The sequence below is a fragment of the Manis pentadactyla genome, chromosome 2, assembly GCF_030020395.1.
Source record: "Manis pentadactyla isolate mManPen7 chromosome 2, mManPen7.hap1, whole genome shotgun sequence".
In the NCBI taxonomy this organism is placed as follows: Eukaryota; Metazoa; Chordata; class Mammalia; order Pholidota; family Manidae; genus Manis; species Manis pentadactyla.
In genome coordinates, this window is record NC_080020.1 from 113,488,578 (window position 1) to 113,512,573 (window position 23,996).

General features: G+C 42.0%; 1 protein-coding gene across 1 annotated transcript in view; it reads right to left on the reverse strand.

The window, feature by feature from the left end:
- Window positions 1-11,202: 11,202 nt before the first annotated feature.
- SPEF2 (sperm flagellar 2) overlaps window positions 11,203-23,996 on the reverse strand; it is a 253,222-nt gene continuing 240,428 nt past the window's right edge. The window contains exons 35-37 of the mRNA XM_057495904.1: window positions 17,989-18,225; window positions 17,675-17,797; window positions 11,203-11,347 (exon numbers count right to left, since the gene is read on the reverse strand). Of these exons, the coding sequence (XP_057351887.1) occupies window positions 11,258-11,347; window positions 17,675-17,797; window positions 17,989-18,225 (450 nt within the window). The 3' untranslated portion in view covers window positions 11,203-11,257. The remainder of the gene's footprint in view (window positions 11,348-17,674; window positions 17,798-17,988; window positions 18,226-23,996) is intronic.

The window sequence follows — 23,996 nt, forward strand, 5'->3', positions numbered from 1 at the left end:
AACAGATCTGAAACCCTGAATTTCCAATTGGTTTTAATACTCTTAAGGTGAATGTGGAGGAGGCAGGGTGGGACTTTCTCCCTGGTGCCTTCTTAAGCCATCGAGGCTAATGCCTTGTTGGGAAAGGGTGGAACTGGACACTTCCCACCTGGTGGCAGCAGCTCAATAACTGGCTGGCAGGGAAAACTGTGATGGATCAGAGGCTACGGTTTTCCCAGTTTCCTTGGTGATGTCCCCATCTTTCACATAGGCTTGGGGATTCCTTGCCTACTTGGTGGACGGCACTTGGTTCCTACAGATGGAGGTGAGAAGGACACAAAGTTATTTTCCAAGGAAGACTGAACGTTCACCTGGTAGGCATCTGAAGTCCTTAGAACATCAACTTTTTTCAGATTTGTCTTAACAAGCCATAAGTAAACAGTAAACTCAACACTGTTGTGAGAAAAATTAATGCAGGTGACAAGAAAAAAATGAGACAAAGAAGTCTATCTTTGTCCTAATCTGTGGCGAAGACTTACCTTTAAGAAGGAATGTTTTCAGAAAATGAAGCAGATAGCAGATATATGGGTCATTTGGATGTCTAAGTGTCTCAGTACTTTTCAATTTCCCATAAAAATAAACATTTTGGGTAATAGTACCTGAGCGTATTAGATTACATAGCTGTTTAGATCTAATAGCTTTGCAATTGAAGTCAAATTAAAATCTATGTTACAAAGAGAAAAAGGTAGAAACCTATACTGTGCTCCATTTCTGAAATGGTTAAAGCATTGCCCTGGACTATAAAACCAGGACTGTGGCTTGCAAACAATCTTTGATATTATCTGAAAGTCTTCAAAACAAAATGCAAATGTTGCTGTATTTTTTTATGGCTTATCTGCCGTATGTGTATTTTAGGTGTCTGTCTGATTGCACTCAGATGTGGGTAGGTGGTGGGGAGGAAAAAATAATGTTTGTTAACTTGACAGATAAAAAGACTTCAAATTATGTGCGTCTCACATACTCTGGTAATCTGCCCCACATTCTGCACCATGATGTGGGCTAGATACTGCTAATTTGGTGTTTATTTCTTCAGGGAAAAAATAAGCTTTGAAAAGAGTGTTGTTATAGATAGGTGGCAGTTTCTGAGGTGCATGAGGAGAAATCAGTGATACCTTTCAAGGAAGACTTCAATGGGATTTAATCACAGTTATGGAGCTTCCCTTACGAGCAATTTGATTTTGGGACTCATGTCCTCCTTGACCATGACAGAGATCCATTTTTGCTATCTTTTTTTTTGTTTTTTTTTTCTGAAAACAACCATACTAGGAGGTAGCATGTAGGCACCAACGAGCTCAGCAAGGGTGCTCAGACCTTCATACCAAAGTCATTTTAAAAAGCTAAGAGAGGAAGACCATGTTCTGAGAACTTGAAGTCTCATGCTTTACCTTAAAAATGTATAAATTGTTTGTTTTTGATACCATATGTTGGTATTTGTTTAATATAAAAATAAAGTTTTTCTGATTTCTTTATGCATAAACATACTTACACATACACATAATTTTACATGAATATGACAACATCATAACACAATTTTATAACACTATTTTAACACAATTTTCCTCTCATTTTCTTTTTTATTTATTTGCCCTTTTCACCCATAATCACCTTGTACCCCCTAAATCAAGATTAATAACTTAGTGTGTATCTTCTCATATTTTTCTATATGGTTATAGAATCATACACACATATATATATCTACACACACTACACATACATATATATATATACACACATACCAGGTTATATATATTGCACATATTGTAAGTACACCCAGGAATATGCATTTTCATCTTTTATTTTGCAAAAATAGGATCGCTTAATGTATACTTGACTGAATCTGGCTTAGACAGCAGTACATTATGGAAATTTCTCTAAATCAACTAGCTGCATCTCAAGTTTTTCTCTCTGTCTCTTTTTTAAAATGACTATACAGGGTCCCATGGTATGGGTATTCCACAATTGACTCAATCATACCCTAGTAATGAGAATATATGTGAATGATGCTTTCCTCTAGGTTAGATCTTCAAGAATGGGATTGTTGGGTTGCAGATTTCAAATATTTAAAATTTTAAGAAATGTTATAAGATTGCATTCCAAAAAGTATGTAGTGGTTCACACTCCTGCCACATTAAATCACATTAGAGTAAATATGATGTTTTCAGCACTTACTACTCAGTCTGTGGTGCATAAACAGGAAGCCTTGGCATTACCTGGGAGCTGGTTAGAAGGGCAGAATCTCAGCCCTACTCAAGATTTACTGAATCAGAATCTGTATATTAATAAGATCTTTGGATGATTCATACATATTTTATCATTTTTGAAAATCACTGTTTTAAACCATTTGCAAACTCTGCTAAATTGGGAGGAGGTATATTTTTCAAATATATTCTCTGGACAGTTAACTAAGAAATTAGTATTTGGTTCTTATTCTTAAGTGGAGCACTGTGGGCTTGGCAGACAGGACTGAGGTGGAAACTTGCATTTCACCATATTTTATTTTCATGTAACCTATGAATTTTTCCATGTACACATATTATCTATTTTTTTAAATTTAAGATTCTCGCAAATATAACAATTACTTTCCACCCTCACATCTCCAGGGAGGTGGCAGCCCTGTGGCTCCACATGTACTCCCCACACATTACTGCCAACTTTGTCATGTCAGTGTAAGAAGCATGGTGGGAAAGGGAAATTCTTCCAGTCACACAGCTTGCTTTTTTTTTTATGCAGGAAGCATTTCATTTATTTTATTATAGTTCTTGGGTTGTATTTATTGATTTGTTTACTTCAGCAACACAGCTTGCTTTTTGAGAACACAAAATCTAATGATGTCATGGGTTTATCTAACAAAGGAGCTCTTGACAAGACAGACTTAGTCAGTGTCATAGGGAGCCTTCGAATTTTTTCTGCAGCCTCCCCATATTTTGAAATGTGATCATCATCCCAGTGTTAAATTTGCAGTAATGTACAATTTCCCAACACCAGAAAGCTGCGCTGAAAGTGTTGTAACTGACTGAACTTCTTGGAATACGAGTTTTCGGGTTTCTTGATAATCAGAGAGCTGCCAGGCGTACAGCACATCTCAGTTCCAGAGCTGCCGCTGCATCTGCTGATGCCGAGATGGGCAGTGTTGGAGTAGGCAGGCAGCTCTGCCTCTTGGGGCTGGGAACGGAGCATCCGCACTGCCCTCCAGTTCTTGGAAATCCCCCTCAGCCTCAATGATCTACTGTGAATACAACTTATTCTTAGGAAACATCTCGTGCAACTAAATTGAAAATATATGGAAGTTTTATACAGTTTCTCAAGTTTAAAATATATAGATCTTTTAAATGTAGTTTTTCCAAGTGTCACTGCAGTATGGGTTTTAATGGCTTTACATTAAAAGCAGTAGTAATTCAGACATCTATGGCCCTTGAACTCACTCCCTTAGGACCACCAGTCTCCTGAGAAATGTTGGCAAGTATTTTGGGAAATCTCTGGGAAGAAGTATTTTGGGGAACCTCTGCGAGGGTAGGGTTGGCTCTTACTTGTGCTCACAAGCAGATGAGGCTGGCCACCCCCGAGTCTGTCATTTCTTACTTTTCACTGACTTTGCCCCCTTCTGCTGGGCATCACTTACAGCTCCTGTCAGGGATTTTTTCTTCAGCAGAGTATCTTCTTTCTCCAGTTGGTGCCTGTCTGCAGTTGCACCTGGGACCCTGGAGTCCCAGTGGGGGTGTGAGGTGGAGGGCACTGAAGCTGCCCTGCGTTCTTCAGGATGGGAAGGAAGAACTATATCTTCCCTTGGTGTCACTCTCTTTTAGAGGCCCCAAGCTGAAGGGTTTTAGCAAAACAGTCTTTTTAGCCTTTACTCATAGTCCCCTTCCTCCTGAGACCATGGATATGACAGGGCTTTTCCAGAATACAAATCCAAGTAACAGAGACCACACTGTGGCCGTCACGTGGTTACTGACTCGAGCTGCCCTAGCTCCTTCTGGGCTCAAGGCACATTTTGTCTCAGGATTCTATCTTCTGCATATGGGCTTCTGAGTCCCAGATTAAGTTTATGCTGGGGTCCTGCTATACCACCAGCAGGAACTCTAGATCCATGAGAACTGGTGGTTTATTTTTTGGAGTTCTCTAGTACCTAAGTAAGGTGATACCTAGTATCTAATGAGGGTCCCATGGCTAAGCAGATACTATCTACTCAGCTCTGGAGGAGCTTTCAGGGGCAGAGGACCAGCCAGCTCTTCAGGCATGGGCTCCATGACAAGGCCAGTCCCACTTAATCTTCAACCACTTCTCGGTCTGTCATGGGAATGGATCAGCTCCGTCCTGTGCGGGAAGGAGCAGCACGCACTGCCTCACCAGGAGGTCAGGGAGGAGATCCCTCTCCGTCCTCAGGTTCCAGGATTTCTCAGAGCCACTGCCTGTGCACAGCTCAGCTGTGAGGGTGCCTGGTGTTAGTGGGTGGCTGCGGGGACAGGGCAGGAACTGGCAGATGGGAGAACAGGGGTGGCACTTCATTCAGAGCACCCCTAGAATCAGCAGCAAGGTTTTTAAAAGATACATTTTCGTTTCATAAAGTATTCTTTTATTTTCCCAAAGAGTTTAAAGGGGATGTCATGGTGGCAAGGAAAAGGGACAGGGTGATGGAGAGGGCAAAGGGGATACATCTGACCATGCTCTCCTGTCTCAGAGAATTTTTGTAAAAGAAGGGAATGCCTTATAAAGTGAGTCTGCAGCCAGTTTGAAAACAGATTCACCAGCTGTGGTTTCCAGGACAACAGTTTGATCACGACTGATGCATGAGCTGTTAATCATCAGCACCTCAGTGGCCCTGCCTTGTCCAGGAACTGGGGAGTGGTGGCTACAGAAAGCTGGGCTGGCTTTCCCATTTCAATTTAGCCTTGCAGATAAAATTGAGAGTATGGTAAAACATGCATTGCCAACAACCTCCTGATGCCTGGGAATGCGTCGGCCAATGCATCACTGGACTGCCCATGTGCTTGCCTGCTTATTCTTGGACATGTCCCAGTCTGCCATTTCCAGGTTTCATCAAGGTTCAGCCTTGTCCCACACATATGTACAATTTCTCTCTTTTACTGTTTCACGTCTAGTATGGATTGGAGATGCAGGCAGTAAAAGAGACTGTGGAGAGCGTTGTACCTATGATCTCGGTCTAGCATTTTACTTGGTCCTAGCCTCATGGGGGGTCAGATGCCTTGCAGCCCTGGAATTGCAGAGTGGCAGCTGGAGAACCCTGGCTGCTGCTTGCCTTCCTTCAGATTATTTTATTTTTTTCATTCACATAGTTCATGGTTTGAATGTCCAGATATGCTGGGTGGGGCCACGTCAGTGCTGTTGTACATGGATAGGTGGTCTGTACACTGCAAAAATGCAAGCAGTTGAGGGAATAATGGGGGCTGAACTGTTAGGAGGTCTGTTGCGCCCTGCCTTGGTGCTCTACAGTCTGGGGGAAGGCGTGTCTTGCAGAGGGGGCCCTTTGGAGAAACACACAAAGGGACTCTACGAGCTGGCAGTGGCCTGGGGTCATGACTTAGACTGGGAATCTGGCTGGGTTTGGCAGCTTCGACTTTGGCCACCACCACCAGTCCTTCTCACTTGCTTGGACTGACCCCCTTTGGGAAACCTGACAGGCCACAGGCCACACAAAGGCCCATGAATATAATCATTTGACTTACACAGAGTTAGTCCACACAAATTTTTAAAATATTTGAATGAGTGATCAATAGTCACAATTGAAGGGGTTTTGCTTAAGGATCAGAGTTTCTGGCTTCCACAGTGTTTCCAGGTAACATTTGGCAGCAGCCAGGCAATGTGACAGTCCGCAGCATGCCATGTGGCCTCCTAGCCCTGAGGACGAAGGTTACCTGCTGCTGATTGAAGTGCTTGTGCTCCATTTTCTTCTAGGAGTATTAAGAGAGAAATTAAACCTAGCCTGTGCTCTCCTTTAACTGTGGAAAAACTAAGGAGAGACTGCCAATCCATTTTTAGGACCTGCCAAGTTCCTGTAGCATCTGTGTTTGCTGCCTGCTCTCTCTTGCCAATTGTCCCATCACCATGCGGTCGAGGAAACTGGACGAGTTCAGTGAAAGCACACACTCCTCCATTTGGTCATTAAATTAAGCTGCTAGGCTGACAGAAGAAACTGGATTCGTTGTAATCCCCCTGCAGTCTAGAGAGTAGACTGGAAAGTGAATTCTAGGAGGTTGTCTGTCCTTTGGTCTTAAGTGTTTGTCAGGACTGAGGGGTTAGACCCTTCCCGGACCACGTGCAGTCAGATCAAGGGTCAAAGAAAGGGATATTGTGATCAGACATATGGAGGTCCCAAGATGGGGAGGAAAGACAGAGAAATTAGGAACACAGATAAGGCAAGCCACATAGCCACAGGAAGTCAGGTATGGAAGTTAACTGAGTCTGATTTCATAAGTCAAGGCCCCCGATGCCATAGAGCTGTCAGTAGGGAGGTATTTCTCAAAGGGCAGAGGGTTGATGAGACCAGTCCTTTCCTGAGGGGAGCTACTGGGGTTTGACACGTGTGGTTATACCTTGTGACACCTCTACCTGACTCTCAGATGATAGAGAAGCAGCCCAGTGGAAGGGTCAAGGGCAATGACTCCCAGGTAGGCATCTAGCCTCTTACTAGCTGTTACTAGTACTACTTACTTGCTCCTTAGTTATGAGTAGGGGAGTTTCTTTGGCTCCTTTCACTGTTTAATGAGGATAGTAGTATACTTACCTTATATTGTTGCCCGAAGGAGAGAATTAAATGAGTTAATTCTTAGAAAGTACTTAGAACACTGGCTGGCACATGTCAAATACTCAAGAAATATTTTTACTACCTGTTTGTTACCTCTTTTAGGAAAATGAAATCTTTAGAGACATGGTTATCACTTGGAGGAAGTTGCTCTCTGAAAGAAATAACAGCAACATAGTTTTACAAGTGGCACCTTAGCATTTTAAAGACACTTTCCCAACAATGCCATGGCACCATGGGTGAACTTAAGGATGGATAGCTCAGTTCACAAAGAACTTGGAAAGGTCTCCTGTAGGATGACAAAGCTAAGTGATGTCTTACAATCCAGGCCACTTTTCCTGAACACACTTTTTGCAAGAAGCAGGGTGGCGAAGGCTCTGGTTAATTTATAGGGACTTTATCATGACATGGGCTCAAGCAGTGAAACCAGTGGGACAAGAGTAAAGCCGTCCTCTGTCGGGCTGCATGGAGAAACCTGCCATGTGCGAGAAGGATGTTGTGGCTGCAGCCTGGTTTGTGGGGGCACAGCAAGGTGAGGCTGTTTCAGACAGTGCTCAGCGTCACTGACTCCCTGCGGTTAGTGTGAAGGGAGCAAAGACAACAGCGTTGGCCTGGAGCCCCAGTGCTCAAGGCGCTGCTTTGAGCCCAGTGTGGCCCTTTTGGGGCTTTAAACTGCAGCCACAAGACTCTAGTGGCATCTCTTTCCTGATTTGTTTTGACACAGACTTAAAAACAATATTTCACTCTGTCCTTATGCTAAGAATCTGAGAGTGAATGAGCTCGTAGACTTGTGTGTTTTAGGTGAAAAGAACTTCTGGTGATTCTTCTAGTAACAAAGGATGCCCTGCTAAGCTTGTGTCAGAGAACATGGCAGAACCCCTGGAGGCAGAAGGAGACAGTGAGGGCACAAGGACCCAGCTCAATTTGAGTATGGGAGACCAGGAGAACCACAGGTGCTGACATTAACACAGATGGGAAATTAGTAGGGGGACCTCTTCCCAGGGAATCTCAGAGATGGACGGGACCATAAAATCATTCAGCCAAATGTCCCATTAACGCATGTATCCCCTCTGCTCCCATTGTAGTCTTCCCCTAAGGAACTGGCCTGGACAGGATAATAACTCAGCGACTGGAGTATGGTAATGGACTCCACATAAGCCTAGTCAAAGCACTGTAAAGAAATGTGAGATGCACATATGAAGAAGCCTACATTGAAAGGGTTCTTTGGGGAGACGGATGGTAGGGAAGCAGAGCTTAGAAGTTGATTCAGTAGAGAGAGAATTGCAGTAGGAGCAGGACAAGGGTAAAGTTCTGGGCTCCCGTTGTGGCCGCCAAGATCCCTGCCACAACAGCAAATTTGATTCAATTTACTTTGAACAAAACCCTTTGTCTTTATTTGTAAACACCCCAACTGTGTTTGTGCAATCAGCTTTTTGTACCCAAGTTGAGTGAATTGCATAGAGGATAGCTTTGGGGGTTAATATTGGGTTCCCTGTCTGCCTATTATTTACCAGCTGTGTGACTTTGGACCAGTTATGTAATCTCTGAATGTCATTTTCATTATATGTAAATCACAATCTTACAAGTATCTGCTCCGCTGAGCTGTGAGAACCAAATGAGATAATGCCTATAAAGCTCTCCGCACAGTGCCCAACTCATGGTGACCCCTCAGATGGCTACTACTGTCTACTGTTATCAATTATTAATATCTTAACCTTGTTTTTGGATCCTCTTTCTCTTACTAAACATTGTCTAATTAAAATTTATTTTAACATTGTGTCTACCTTGGTTACAATCTACCTGGATTCTATATCTGTCTCTGCATTTCTTTGTCAATGTTTTGTATGAGAGGTGGGTAAGACAGATGTGGTATTTCTGATAGCAAACAGTCCACTGAGGGGAAGACTTAATGAATAATTCATATGATGAAACTTTTGTGTGTGCTAAAGTCACTCCACTGGTTACAGATTCACTTATCTTTGCATTCAGTCCATATTTGTTTACCTTGTTCCCAAGGATATCCTGAAGATACCAGGAATAATCCTCTAAAATGCCACACTGGTAAACAGAGAAGAGCCACCAGAGTAAGCACTTCAGATTCATTTCACAAACGCAGTAGCTGGAGGATGTGGTCGTATTTGGTGCAGAAGCAGCGTCAGAATGATTTGAAGATGGCTGGACATTACTTAGAGTTGTAAGACTTGAAAGGCCCTCAGGGAGATGACCACCTCGTACATTCTCCCTTTCTCTGGGAGAATCTTGTGCAACCCCTGGTTTCACTAAGTTCCATTCCTTGCCTGTTGTAGGAACTGCAGTGGAAAGTCTCCTTTTACATCTCCAGGTCATGCCAGTCACCACATCTATCCAATCCCGATGCTGATTAAGAGACTATGATGCAGTGGCAAAGACCCACCAGGGAGACCTTTTGTGAGGTGGTTGCTCGCCTACTATTTAGATGAGTCAATGGGCCTCAGGAGGGAGAGTCTACAATTTCCTTATTTAACCACATTGTGCAAGAACATTATTATATAGCAAGGAATGCTGTTGGTTCTGCTTTTTTTTCTGTTGAGATGTAATGTCGCCTTGTCTTGTTCAATCCTGAATGAAATGTGGCTTAATGCACAACCTGTGCTCTTGTCATGGTATTTTACTTATTTGTACTTCATTTTCAGATATTCCTCTGCTCCTTTCCCTAGATTAACTAGAATTATCCAGCAATAACTAGCATTACATGTGAGTCAGCTAAGCTGAAATTTTGCAATCTCTGTCAGAGTTTCTTCTCCATCTCCCAAGCTTGCTGCGGGGTCGTCTGTGACCTTGAAGACAAGGGTTCTGGGAATGAAGCCTGTGAGAAGCAAATGTAGGGATGTGTCATTCTCTGGAGACAGAATATAATTCCCACTAACAACAGCAATTGTCTTTGGATTGTTCATTGTTTTAGTGATCAATCTAAATGTGGTATTTCCGTGCCTTTTGCACAAATATATCAACATAACTTAGAGCTGGCTGTGATTTTAGTCTTGGTTTTGGAGCATAGCAATAAAGAAAATACACAAAATTCCTGACTTCATGGAATTTACAATCTAGTGGAGTGACAAACAAAAGAGTAAACATATAGTTTATCAGATGTTGACCAGTGCAATGGAAAAAGAAACTGTGGGTGAAATGTGTAGGGGCGGCGGGTTATTTCTGTTTTGTATTATGTGTTGAGGGAAAGCTTTACTGACAAAGTGCCATTTAAAAAGACACCTGAAGGAAGTCAGAGGACCAGCCATATAGATATTTGGGAAAAGAATCATTCAGGTCAGAAAAAGCAAGGGCAAAGGCCCTGAGGCAGGACTGTACCTGGTATATTCCAAGACCAACAAGGTGGATTTTTTGCTTAAACAAAGTGGGTAAGGGGGAGAATAGCAGGACATGAGATCAGAGAAGCAGCAAAGGGCAAGATCAAGGTGAGGACAGACTAGACTCTGCATGAGATGGGATGCTAATGAGGGTTGGTGCAAAGGATGACATGAATGACTTGCATTATGACAAGTTCCCTCTTCTGGCTTGGACAAGTTGAGTTTTCAGTGACCATTAGCCATCCATGTGGTAATTAAGTGAATAATAAGAGAGAAGTTTGGATTTCAGGGGAAGAAGGGAATAGAAATTTCACCATTAGCCTCTATAAAATCCATGAAGTCATGGAAATGGATGAGTGATCCAGAGATTGAACATGGACAGAAGGCTGTGTGCTGGGGCCCTCCAACATTTAGAATAGAAGAGGAGGATCTCTCAAGAGGGCCTCAGAAAGAGCATCCAGGGAGGAGAGCCAGAGGGGGCTTCATAGAAGACCAGCCACTGAGAATACATTATTTCTCACTTTAAAACGATGCTTATTTCAGGTACATATCACTGAATTTGTTGCTATTTTATATAAGTAAAGAGATACAGTTGTACATCTATTGATACAGGAAACATGTTCAATTAAGAAAGAGTTATGAATAGATGCCAGGAGCATGACTGTATTAGCAGCTGACAATGCAGCCTTCTCCTCAGTTAGTGGGATGAACCTTGGAATTTTACTGCATGTAGGGCAAGAATTACAGAATGTACCTGGCAGTACTGCCCTGATGTGGAGCTCTGGGGGAATTTTCACTACATCTGCCTAATGGAGATACTTCTCAGAGGGATTGTTCAGGACTCATGCGTGCATTTATTTTTGAATGTACTGTTCTGGTGCCTTCTATTTTCAGAATCCCTTCAAAATGCACTCCTTCTTACTTGGGATTTTTGCTCTGAAACTTAAGGTTTATTACAGAATATCCTCTGAGTTAAGGAAGGCCCTCTTTCCAGGGCCCATCATAACCTAGTAGGGGCCATTTCTATGTTTAAATAACAAATATGTCAAACACCATGTTTATATTTTGTGTTTGGAAGATTAGTTGCCAAGTTATTAAAATCATATTCTTGTCTTCATTTCTTTTCCTCTGTAAGTCTTGAAGGAGATCTCTCTCCATCACTTCCTTGTACATGCTCACTCCTTTCGAGAATTATTTTAATATCCTAAGAGAAGAGATTCAAAGAGAAGTTGCAAACATTAATGAATGATTTAGGGTTAATGATCATCTAATAGATAGCAGTGATTAAACAGTAAGTTGTTTTTAGTTTTCTCTCCTTTGAGAGTATTGTTCTCTATTAGTTCGATTCCTGCCCTGCATCTTACTAGTTGTACCCTTAGAAAGCTATGAAAGATCTAGGAGCCTGTTTCCTCATCTAATAATGGAGTTGTCATAATTTGTAAAAACAGTTACACAGAGTTTGACACATAATGGGTAACCCAAAAGATTATTTCCCTACTAATGAATAAAAACAGTATTCACCTTCTATTCACGGAAGATGCCAAATTAATCATGTCTATAGATTTGTAGAATTTTAGAACAGTGGATTATTTGGCAGAGGGGATGGTCTCATTTTTCCAAGTTTTTTTTTCAGTATCAGGGATAGAAGGATCTGTTTTTTGTCCACTAAAAGTACCCAGATATCTTACACTTTAAATCTCAGTTATCTTACAAATAAATTTAAAATACTCACACAATGTTGAAGGGGTATGAACACATGGGAAATGCATAGAATTATATTTATGCAGTTCCATTTTCTTCCCACACATTTAGGGAAGTGTTTTAAGAATACAAGTTTTTTTCTTCAGAGCTAGGCTCCAAGGTTTCCATTTGACTGAGTCATTTTACTCGTAAACATGAGTTAGTTTGCTATCTGAGTTGACTTTTGCTGAGTGACATGCACATTCCTTATATCCATCACTGTCAGGAATCATAGTGAATCATTTTCTTGATGGACCCTGTTCTTTGAAAATACAGATCTCTTACAGCCAAAGGTCAATCTTGAGCAAACTGGGTGATAAAGAACAGCTGCTCACCACTGACCTTTCTGGTCCTAACACAATTCTTAATAACATGTCTCCTTTGAATAGTATATTTATAAGAACTAATGCTGATGATTGGATGCTAACTTGGGGATTAAAGAATGAACTGACATGTGATTATTTGACACTCCATAGCATGGGGAAATGATAAGCTACAGATATTTAAGCCAGCCCTGGTTAAATCAAGGGGCATAATTTTCAGTACAATTAACAGAGTAAAGCCTCAGAGAGTCTGGAAATGCTTGACATGGGTATTTTGAAAATGCAAGGATCTGAAACAGCCATAATATTTTGTTATAAAGATAATGGAACTTAAAGCATATTTCAAAGTCAGATATCTTGAAGACAAAGTGAGATGAAATTCCTTCCAAGTCACATGTGTATTTATAAGCATTTTGTCCTCATATAATTGGACCCTGGCTCATTCATTTATAAGACATTCTCCTCTGACATTCTGATTTTAAAACTAAAAGATTTATTATCATCTCTTATTGAATGGAAACCTTAATTTAAGAATATGTGCTCAATTTATAGGTTTGCCAAAAGGAACTTACACTTATTCAGCATGTGCTCATTATAAGAAACTACATTTATGAGGTTGGCATAGAAAATCAAGTGTTCACTTGCATTTGTAGATACATTTGTCATAGGAAATTAGCTGACTTTACTAACAACCCAGTTACAGTATTCTCATTGATCTTGTTAACATTTAACCAAAGCATTTTCTTAATAATTTAGGAACATTAATTGAAAATAACCTCTTTGTATAAGCTCTATATAAGTTGAAGTTAACTCAGTGACTTTAATAAAATAGCTATAAAATCTAACACAAAATATGGATCTTCCACCTAGGAATTGGCACATGGAGTTTCCTGGGACTCCATTTTAGACCCTTCGTCATCATGGCTGGGACCAGGGAAAGCCAACTTTGTTTCCCAAGAGCAGACACTGAATTCAGGAAATGAAATGGCAGCTTTTATGTCTGTCCATATGTACTTTCACATGGCTTAGAAATTTTTCCTTGCATTGCAGCTAATAACAAACTAGTAATAGTGATAGTTGTAATCATAGTGTCTAGCATGCATTGAGTGCTTTCTATCTGCCAAGCACTGAACTAAGTGCTTGGGATATAAGTTAGTTCATCCATATAGAGACCCTGTGTGTATGTATGATAGGCCTACTTTACAGATGGGGAGAGTAAGGAACCATGAAGTCACTTGTTCAAGGTCATGTTTGAACCCATTTGATGTGAGCCCATTCACTGTGGCTCCTGAGCCTGCTCCCCTGGCCACAAAGCCAGAACACCTCTCAACAGGAGCAAAAATAAAACATATAAAAATAATTATGCATACTCGGTTGTTTTCAAATATGTATTTTTTAATGTTGCTGCTTCCAAACATGAACCTTGTAAACACAGAACTGTCAGGCAACAACCTTCACTTCCCACTGTTTATAACAGCAAACAACATTTTAACTTGAAAAACCACATTCTAGCTTTTGCTCTACTTATCTAGAAAGATCTTTAAATAACATCACTGTGGTTAAAGTTCATTTTAAAATGTGATCTATTTACTTGTACATGGATACCTGGAGCAAAAAATGATGACAGGATGAGTCGTAATGGTAACCGAGTTTTCAGAGATTCCCCCCCACCCCTTCTTTCTTTTTTTTTTTTTGTCTTTTTTGAGAATAGAGCCCCTTACTGGAAAAAAAAAAAAAAAACTTCTTTTGTTTTAGAACATCAGAATGTAGGCTTTTCAGGTCCTAGGTTCAGCTCTCCTTGACTCACAGTAACATAAGTGACTTCCCATTACAGCTGCCTGTGGTCCTCTCTGGTTCCTCCACGGTGCCTCAGGGAGGAGAGGAGATGAGGTAAGGGGCCAGGAGAGCAAGAGTGGAAGAAGGTGACTCAGTAGAAGCACTCTGGCAACAAAGGAACAAACCAACTACCAATGGACAGACTGACTGACTGGCAGACAGACTGAGTCCCCTTCTGCTGTTGGAGTGTCAGGCCATCCTGCTATGCAAGACTTGTTCCCTGGAGGTCAGAAACCCTCCAGCTGGGTGGCTCTCAGCCAGAAGGGTCCTGTGCAACTGGGAAGATTTGGGGAATGTGCAGAGGCAGGCTTGGGGGTCAATGTCATGGTCCTCTGGAAATATAGTGGGTAGTGGCCCAGGATGTTAGGCATCCTGCTACACTGGAGACAGTCATGCAACCAAGAAGAACCACGCTGTTCAAAATACCAGTGGCATTTCAGCTAAGGTGCACTGCAAGCTGATGAAACTCCTTCCAGAATGAGGGAAAAGCAGAAATTTTAAAAAGCCCCATGGATTCCAGTTTTCCTTGGGAGTCAGAACACCTCTTCAGGGGCGCGACTCTCGAAGGCCGTCATCGGTTGGCTCTCTTCTTTTCTCTTGAAAATGCTGAATAGAATCTTGTCTGCAAGTTAATCATATTTCATTATTCTGGATGTTCCCAAATTATCCTGACTTTGTAGGGAGTTCTCCCACTAGGGGAGAAGACTATTGTGGCATCATTTTATGTTTCTATGTGTACTTGATAATGTAAGATAAATCTTATTATACATAATTACAAGGGATTTTGAAAATCATTTTATTGGTTCAAAATAAGAGGACTATTCCATGAAACATGGGGCAGACATGTAGGATAGTATGCAGTCAAAAGTGATGGGCTTTGGGAACCTACCTTATATAGTATGGCTTTTGCTGAAATGAAGACAAAAGCGGGTCACATCCTCAGGGCTGCTGACTCCCCATCCTGCACTTGACACTGACTCATTGTCCTCTCTCCACCCCTTGTCTGTGCCTGAGGGGCACTGACCCCACTAATTCTAGGGTCACACTGACTCATGCCCTCCTCAGCCTAAATAGTGAAGAAAACTGGTCTTTATTAATGAAAACATGAAACCTAAGATACTGAAAAGGGACATGCAACACATTGGTTTCAATGCAAACAACAAATGTTTGTGGAATGTATGAGTATAACAACTTGGAACAATAGTCTATACTGTGTTTATAAAACTTGGGAGCCTATTTAAATAAAGAGATACATGTAACTTTAAAAAAGAACTTTGTGAAATGTACAGACATAATATGACATGGTTAAGAGGCAAGGAAACACTTAGGGATGAAGAAATTAATTTCACATCAGGCCCCTGCTCAGAAGCCTATCCATAAACCATTGCTTTTCAAATGGAACCCAAATTCCTGTGTGACATCTAGAATCTTCACAATCTGGCCTGATCGTCCCCAGTGACTGGATGGGGTCACTCTAAGCCCTGCACAGACCGCCCTTCAACCTCTGGGCCCCACTCCTCCATACAGTCCTGCTTCCATGCCTTTGCCCGGGCCTCACCTTTCACCTGGGACACTGCCCTCTCTCCATTTCAAAACCAAAATCCTTGCAGACCTCTCCTCCCCCTCCACCCTGCCCATCTTTGAAGACTCAGTTTCTAGAACAAAAGAGGCCCTTTTGAATTCCTCTAACTATGTGCTTGGGTAGTTTACCTTCTTCTTACAGTTCTTGAATGTAAAAATCCCTTGCAAACAGAAGTGGGATTTGCTTGAGATCAGCACCTGAGTTTGGGATTCACTTTTCTGTCTCCCATGAACCTTCCACTACCAGCCTCAGTAAGAACTTGGTGTTGAAGAGTAATCATAACAGCCATCAGTTCTGTAGTACTTGCCGTGTGTCAGGTACCATGCCAAGTGCTTTATGTGCAGGATCTCAGTTAATCCTCACCACAACCCTTTGAATAGGAAGGGCTGTTACCCCCATTTGACAGATGAGAAAGTCAGGATTGAGAGAAGTTAAGGTCAGGTGTCTAGGGAGCGGCAGACCTGAGCTTCAGTCTCGTGACGCTCTGATTCCAGAGCCCTTGTCCTTCCCTGCTATCGTCATGCTTCATTGCTGGGTGAGCTTAGTGTCTGCTGGCTTGTTAGAAGTCAGTTTTAGTCATGACCAATTTCAGTCATTTTTAACTTATATTAAAAAGAGGATCAGAAATTCAGAACAAATAAATTTAGGCACAAATATATTTCAGTCTAGACAGTCTCATTTCTGGTCATCAGAGGTTATCACTGAGAATTAGGAGAAATACACCTTAGACCACTTTCATTTTATCAAAGTGAAAGTGCCCCACAAACCCATTGTAGTCCAAAAAACTTGCAGAAGCCAAACAGGGGGATTTGATGCTGCTGAATGGGTGTGGAGAGGGTTATAGCAACTCTGCACACCCTGAGGGGCTCAGCCTCCTCCTGCCATCGCCCTTGCCGCTGGAGACGCGGGGCTGGCTTGGGAACCGTGCGGGCTCTTGGGTGTAGTTTCACCTTTCTTCCTTCCTTCCTTTTGCTGGGTTGGCCCAGTTTCTATGGGTTTTGTCCTCAGTTTTCCCATATTGCACACTGTTTCCCTGATGTAACCGACACCAGATTTTCTGTATATATTGTCACTTTCTGCACTATGTAGACTATGTGACCGTGACTAGAGGACAATGAACTATGTTAGCACTTATCTGCAGATCATTGTCTCCTTAGTTCCCTTTGGCAAGGGAGGATTCTATTCTCTATACTCTTCAATTACAAGCTAGAGCCATTAGATGGCTAGAATGATCCAGAACATCAATACTGCTACCCACCTAGCTTTAACTATCATCTACCTCCAGCCTTCTGTTGAAGATACAAGGTAGCCCCATAGTCCTGATGAAGCTGCTCCACAGAACTCATAGTAACATCAACAGTATTCTTACTGTACCTCCCACAGTGCTGACGGTACCCATCCCGGTGCTGACGGTACCATGCCCAGTGCTGACGGTACCCATCCCAAAGCTGACGGTACCCATCCCGGTGCTGACGGCACCCATCCCCAGTGCTGACGGTACCCATCCCAAAGCTGATGGTACCCATCCCCAGTGCTGACGGCACCCATCCCCAGTGCTGACGGTACCCATCCCCAGTGCTGACGGTACCCATCCCCAGTGCTGACGGCACCCATCCCCAGTGCTGACGGTACCCATCCCCAGTGCTGACGGTACCCATCCCCAGTGCTGACGGTACCCATCCCCAGTGCTGACGGCACCCATCCCCAGTGCTGACGGCACCCATCCCCAGTGCTGACGGTACCCATCCCCAGTGCTGACGGTACCCATCCCCAGTGCTGACGGTACCCATCCCAATGCTGATGGTACCCATCCCGGTGCTGACAGTACCATCTGAGTCCTGAAAATTATCTCTATTGTGCCTGACTTTGCTGCCCTTTGGGAACTGTGTGCTGACCTTTCTGACCTGAAGCTATTAGTGGCTTAGCTTTCCTTGACCCTGTTCTGGCAAGTCTGGCTTCTTACCCCTCTCTGCTAGTCTACAGTGGAGATGTGCTACCATGCCCTGAATCTGAGCTCAGCCGAATTAAGACACCTTTAGGTAATACTCACAGGAATTTTATAGTCTGAATAACTTGAAATCAGATCTTGAATAAAAGGATGCTTCAAAAGAACAGCAAGTTCAATTGGCTCCAGATTCTTGGCACCTAGTTCCTGAAATACTTTTATGAAGCTCTTTAAAGAAGAGAAAAATGAAGTTAATTAACTTTACAATCCTTCAGATGTTAGAAAATGCATTTAATAAAACAATTAGCCATAATTTACATAATGATACATTTTGAGAGCAATTCCTTGAAAATACATTAAAAATTGAGGGCAACTTTCTTATATACAGGTTACCCCTTTTACAAAATAATCTAACCAACCTCTGAGTAAATGTTCTGTGTCTTTAGGTGGCTGGCGAATCGGTTGGTGTCCTGTGCTTCTTTTCCTCCTCGGAACACTTTGAATAGTGTTTCCATGGAAATCTTTTCAGTGTTTGCATTTTGGGGGATTTCTTCTTTTTCCTCCCTTTCCTCTCTTAATTTCCTTTCCTCACTCATAAAATTTTCCTGAAGTTCAGGATATTCCTCAATTGGACTCATATTAGTAAAGGAGGAAGTCTGCACAATTAAATGAAGAGAACATGAGGTCAGGTCTCTCCAGTAATAGAGACATTTTAAAAACATCAATTTTGTCACATACTTTTTATGCAATGGAATGATAGTGTGTACCACAAACTAGCTAAACACAGTCTAGAAGAGAATATGATAGCTGCAAAAATCCAAGACCAGTTCTGTTGGTAGTTTACTGAGGCTTCAGTATGGGGTATATCTTGTTCATCTCCATGCATGCTTCAGCTTACTGCATGACCAGGTACATAGTCTTCAATAGACAGATCCTGGAATGAATTAGTGTAGCATGTAATTGTGCACATGAATGCAGGTTGTTAACAGGATTTGTTCTGGAAATTGACTGCAGTTGAGAGGTTGTGGCAAATTAACCTCTCAAGTTTGATAAATTCTAGGAGCTTCATAAACATTTATTTGGATACTGGAGGTTAAATCCTACTAAATATTCAGAAGGCAAAATAGAAAACAACTTGCACATGGAAAGTTAGGTTGAAAGTCTTATTGCTGCTCTTTGAACTTAGCCAAGGGCCATGAACTCAGGCCCTGGCATTTTGAATATGGTAAAGAGTACATTGTTTCTGAAGCAATTTCTTATGTATCAAACACCTGAAAAAAATTCCTATCTTTTGACCCAGTAATTATAAATCTAGGAGTTGATTCTAAAGAAATATTCACGTGCACAAAAGAATTTTGCATATGGGCGGTCATTCAGTGTTACAGCAAACAGAAAACCTGTGGTTCCCCAAACGGGGGAATCATGATATAAATTATGCTGGATCTCTGGGTAGAAAACTATACTGGCCTAAGAATTATCATTCAGAAGAGTATCTAGTGACATGAGAAAAACTCATAGGTTAAGTACATTGAGAAAACAGAACAAAGTTAAATACACTAGGATTCTCATTTTTTTTTAATGTATCTCTAATTATTAGTGAAAAAAAGAGATACATTAAGGATTTAACAATGGTTACCTCTGGGTAGTAGAACAGGTGATTTCTTTTTCATTTTGTCTTGCACTTTCCAAGTCCTTCACAGATAGACATTTATTGTATTTACTGTAGTAAGTGTGCATATGTGTGTGTGTTTCTGATGATGAGGCAATCAGTATTTAAGGATTTGCTATAGAAAAATAGGTGTTTTCAGAATGTTGACTGGCCTTAGGTCAGAGAACACCTGAGTGCTGATTCTCCTTCACCCCAAGGAAGGAAAAAATGCTAATTTAGGCTTAAAATAAGAGGTGAGTGCCAATGTCTGTAAATATTCAAATCAGTGAAAATTCTTTCCAAATAGTCATGTAAGTCCCTTATATAAAAGAATTGTGACCCAGTATAGAATTAAGCTTCTAGGAGTAGTAAGTGCATGCAAGGGATTTGCAGGGGCTGTGGGCAGTGTAATAAAGACAGATTGCATTTGCTCTAGCTCTGTGTGGGCTGGGTTTCTATATTCTTTGGTAAATTGGGAATTCAATGTAATCTGAGAGAAAAAGAGAGAATGTTGTGTCAGGTGAAGGTTTTTGGAATTAAGTATAAATCTCTCTCTCTGCCTATCTATCTATTTATCTATCTATCTATCTATCTATCTATCTATCTATCTATCTATCTATCTATCTATCTATCTATCTATCTATCTGCCTACCTACCTATCCAGGTTCTTCTCCATTTTAAACAACTGAAATGCTACATGGCAGAAATGCAAAACCGGCCTTTTTGTTTCCACCTAGGAAACTTGGGGATCATCACATTGGCTACTTGTCAACAATTTCCCAGGGCAATAGGACATTTAGTAGAAAGAAATGAACAATGTCAAGCTGTAAAACATCTTGCTGAGTGAGTGGAGGATGAATGAATTTCTATTCAGAGTGCAGCATACGTGCTGTGTGGACAAGATAAAGAGAAACTGTGAGGAGCAAATGACTGGTTGGGTTAGATGAGCAGGTGATACCAAAATGAAACAGAAAAGAAAACTGGTCTCTGTAGACTATTTACACAATCAGAGGAGGACTAGTTTTCAAAGGCCCATTATCATGGGATAAATTAATTTTCAATTTTAGCCAAAGGTAACAATTTACACATTTAAAATTTTAGTTGAAGTTTTAGTGAAGAATCCTTAACTTATTAATGTCAAAGGATGCTTTTAAAAAGTTTGCTACTTTTGCTCTCTCGGGGGTTGGGACAGAATAGACTTAGTGGTTCAGTGGGAGTGAAGTTGAGATGGGGCCCAAGGGCCTGGCTCAGCATCCCGGTGGGATTGCAGGATGTGTAAGAAAAAGTCACTCTCACCACAGACATCTCTCTAAGACCATGATTTGGGATGTGGGTGTATGAACAAAACCAGGGGTGCCATTTTGGAGCAAAGCCAGTGCTTCTGGATGAGCAATTATTAGTGACATAAAAACTCTGTGTGAGTCACATTACCAGCTAAGCAGCGGGACAGACCATGGCTCTCGTAAACACTATGTCACAGTCAGCTAACTCTCAGAGGCTCATGGACTCCCGACAAATGTGTCCCTGGAAGGGTGCCTGGCAATGCATTTCTCTCATCTAATCAAAGGCCCACATCTCAGAGGCAGAACACGTCAGTCCTTGGGATAAATGTGAGCAAAGTGTTAAGGAACAGAACGGAATGAAAATTTCTGTGTTTCGAACCCCAGGGCCTCAAACGCTCTACTGAGATGCTTTAACAAGGCTTTCAAAATGGGAGATTCAAGCTCCCAATTTACTGAATTCTAACATCATAACCCCATACCACACAGGCCAGAATAAATCATTTTTCAAAATGTCACCTTATCTAAGGCTTCCCTAGGGCTAGTGCATACTCATGAATACTTTGCTCTTGAGTTTCTTTTAAATTACCCAAGAAGCTGTGTAAATAGAAAGTCTGAGCCACATTGAATAAAACAACATGAGTCACAGAAACAGGATAAAGAACAATGACATAATAGGGAGATTTCCAGTTGTTTATGTGGGAAGCAAAAGCAGAGATCTGAGTACATGTCTTGAGAGGAGCTCTGGATTTGTCAGAGGTGTTATTTCTGCGCAGGCTCATCCTGGCTTCCTGGGACAAGGTTGCCCCGGAAACGAGAACACAGTTGGAAAGGCCACAGAAATGGAGCAGCATAATTACAGGCAGGATTGTAAGGAGAAGGCGCAAGAATGAGGGAAGTGGGTAGAGACTGCATTTCAAAAACCCCAAAATTTACTGCAAGCCAGGCAGTGTGTGACAGACATGTGCTCTGTCCCCTGCCGCTCACCCTGCTTTCACCTCTGTTGGGCAGAGGTCATGGGTCAGCTCCTGTGCTCGAGAAGAATTCTTGAGAGAAAGGGAGCTCCTTCCTGGGTGGGGCCACTAGGTTACAGCGAGGAGTGGTTTAGGAACAAAAGGGATAAAGCTCCTTCCTGTGCTAGCTGGCCTGGCTTCTACCCACCCAGGCAGTTGTCTATTGCTATAGCAACAGTTCTAGCACCTGCTTCCTTTTTCCTGGTCTTTTTGCTCGCCACAGCCTCCTGGATTCTGCTATTGCCTTTTCCTGGAACATCTACTCTCCTCCTATTTGGCAGAGTCAAAGCCAAGGCCCTATGGTTGGCCCTCAGAGCTCACTCCTTCCTTTCTCACTTACTACTCTCCTCCAGCTCACCCCTCTCCAATGACAGAGGCTGACCTACTGCTTCTTGGAATACACCAGGCTCGACCCCACTGGAGGGCTTTTGCATTTAGTGCTATCTTCATGTAAAACGCTCCTCCCCAAGAGATCTGAAAGGCTCTCTCCCTTGCCTTTTCCAGGCTTCTGGTTACATGCCTCTTCACAGAAAGACCTTCTCTGACCCCCAAATTTAACAATGCACCCTCACAACAATGCCTATATTTTTCCCTATACTCTTTTTTTTTCCTGCAGCATTTATTACCATTTAATGTGGCCTGTATTTTACTTATTTTATCCCCAGGTCAAAGATGGTTCCAAGCACACACCAAGGCTGGATAAATATTCATTGAATAAATGCATGTATGCACGCAATGGCACTCAGCCCTCCTAAAAGGTGGCTGAATATAAAGGGAGCCCTTTGGAGAGAGCTCAGTGTTTCTCCTGGGTGTCAGGGGAAGCTTCAGGAGCGATCTGGCAGTTGAAATAGGCCTTGGATCCTGGGGAGGGCTTGGACCCTTCATGATGGGATGAAGGACCAGGCAGAGAGAAGAGCAAGATCAAAGATAGGGACATGGGGAAGAAGAGGGCAGAAACCTCTCTGCTGACTAGGGAGACCCCCATGTTAGTCTTTCCTTTACTCTGTAGTCCTTCCAGGTTTGGCACATTATGTCTCATTTTTTCCTGTATGGATGGGGGAAATTAGATGGAGTCACTTCAAGGGAGCACATTTGTCTTCCACTGTATCACTTGCAGATCATGGGGCTATGCCAAGGGCATGATTTACAAGGGTAATTAATTAATTAATTACTCAATCCACTCAAATATTTAATTTCATGAGCTCCATTCCAGTAATTCAGGCTCGGGGATAGAGAATAAAACAGATGGCCCCTCCCTACACACAGGATGTTTAGAATCTAGAAAGGAAGTGGGCCCTGAGAGGGGCATCATGAAGGGAGATGCACAGCATGTTACGGGAACATGCAGCAGCTGGCGGGTATCTGACATTACTTGAGGTCAGGGAAGGTCTCCTGGATGACACATTTAATTGAAACCTCATGGCAGACTATGAGCCAGGCCTGAGTTAACTTAAGGAGGCCCAGTGTACAGGGGGATGCATCTGCTACTTTCCCAGGGGAAGCATACCATATCTAATTTCTTATTTATCTGGGAAAATTTAAACTGGCCTTGTACTGTCTAAAAGGACAGCATTCTTGAGTGAAATAAACAGTCCTTGATGAACTTTCTGTCACTGTGTAAGTACTGAAGCAGCATCTACAGCACATAGAAGTGAAGAGGCCCAAGTCGTCAGCTTGCTAGGCATCTGTCTGGCCTTACTCTGGTCCTATGGAAGGGGGAGGACATCTCTGGTCCATCTGCTCAGGGCCAAAATTTGGGGTTGCATCTAGGAGAATCTATTTATTTCTGGATGTGAAAGCTGTCGTGGGAACTTGCAATTTTTTTTTGTTTTTTTCCAGAGGACCCAAGATACTCTATTTTGACAAACACATATGAAAGAAAAAGAAGCTAGGATATCTAAGGAGTTTGCCGTGGGCATCCCTCTCTGCTCTGTGTTTACAAAGGAAGATAGAAAGAAAAGCATTCTATCACAAGGCCACAGCTCTGTCCCCAAAAGATCAGGGGAAAACTTAAAAGTCATGCAAATGGGCACCTAGTAAGTACACGACTTAGAAACCTGTTCTCATGCTTTTCCACTCCAAAATGCCAGAGAATGTCAACCCTTTAGAAATGTAAAGAAGATATGAGGTTTTATTAGTTATCAAGCTTTCTTGTCCTTGGATTCAGGAGCTACAAAATGCCAGGTGGTCAGGCTTTGACCTGAAACACTAGCAAGTGTCACATGTATGTGGAATGTGTCTGAGGCCTGAACTTGCTTTCCCTAGAAGTTCCACACACTAAGACAAATAGATTGGGTTAGTATCTCTTTTTAATTGATTAGGATCAGCACTTCATGCAAAATGAAGGCTGTCTTTGACAGAACAAACTTTGATTCTGCCAAGAAACTTTGAGCAAATTTTAACTACAAGAGCATTTTGTGGATCATGGATCCCTAGTTCTTAGTCTAATAACTGCATTGTTCTTATAAATATAACTATTGTTTATA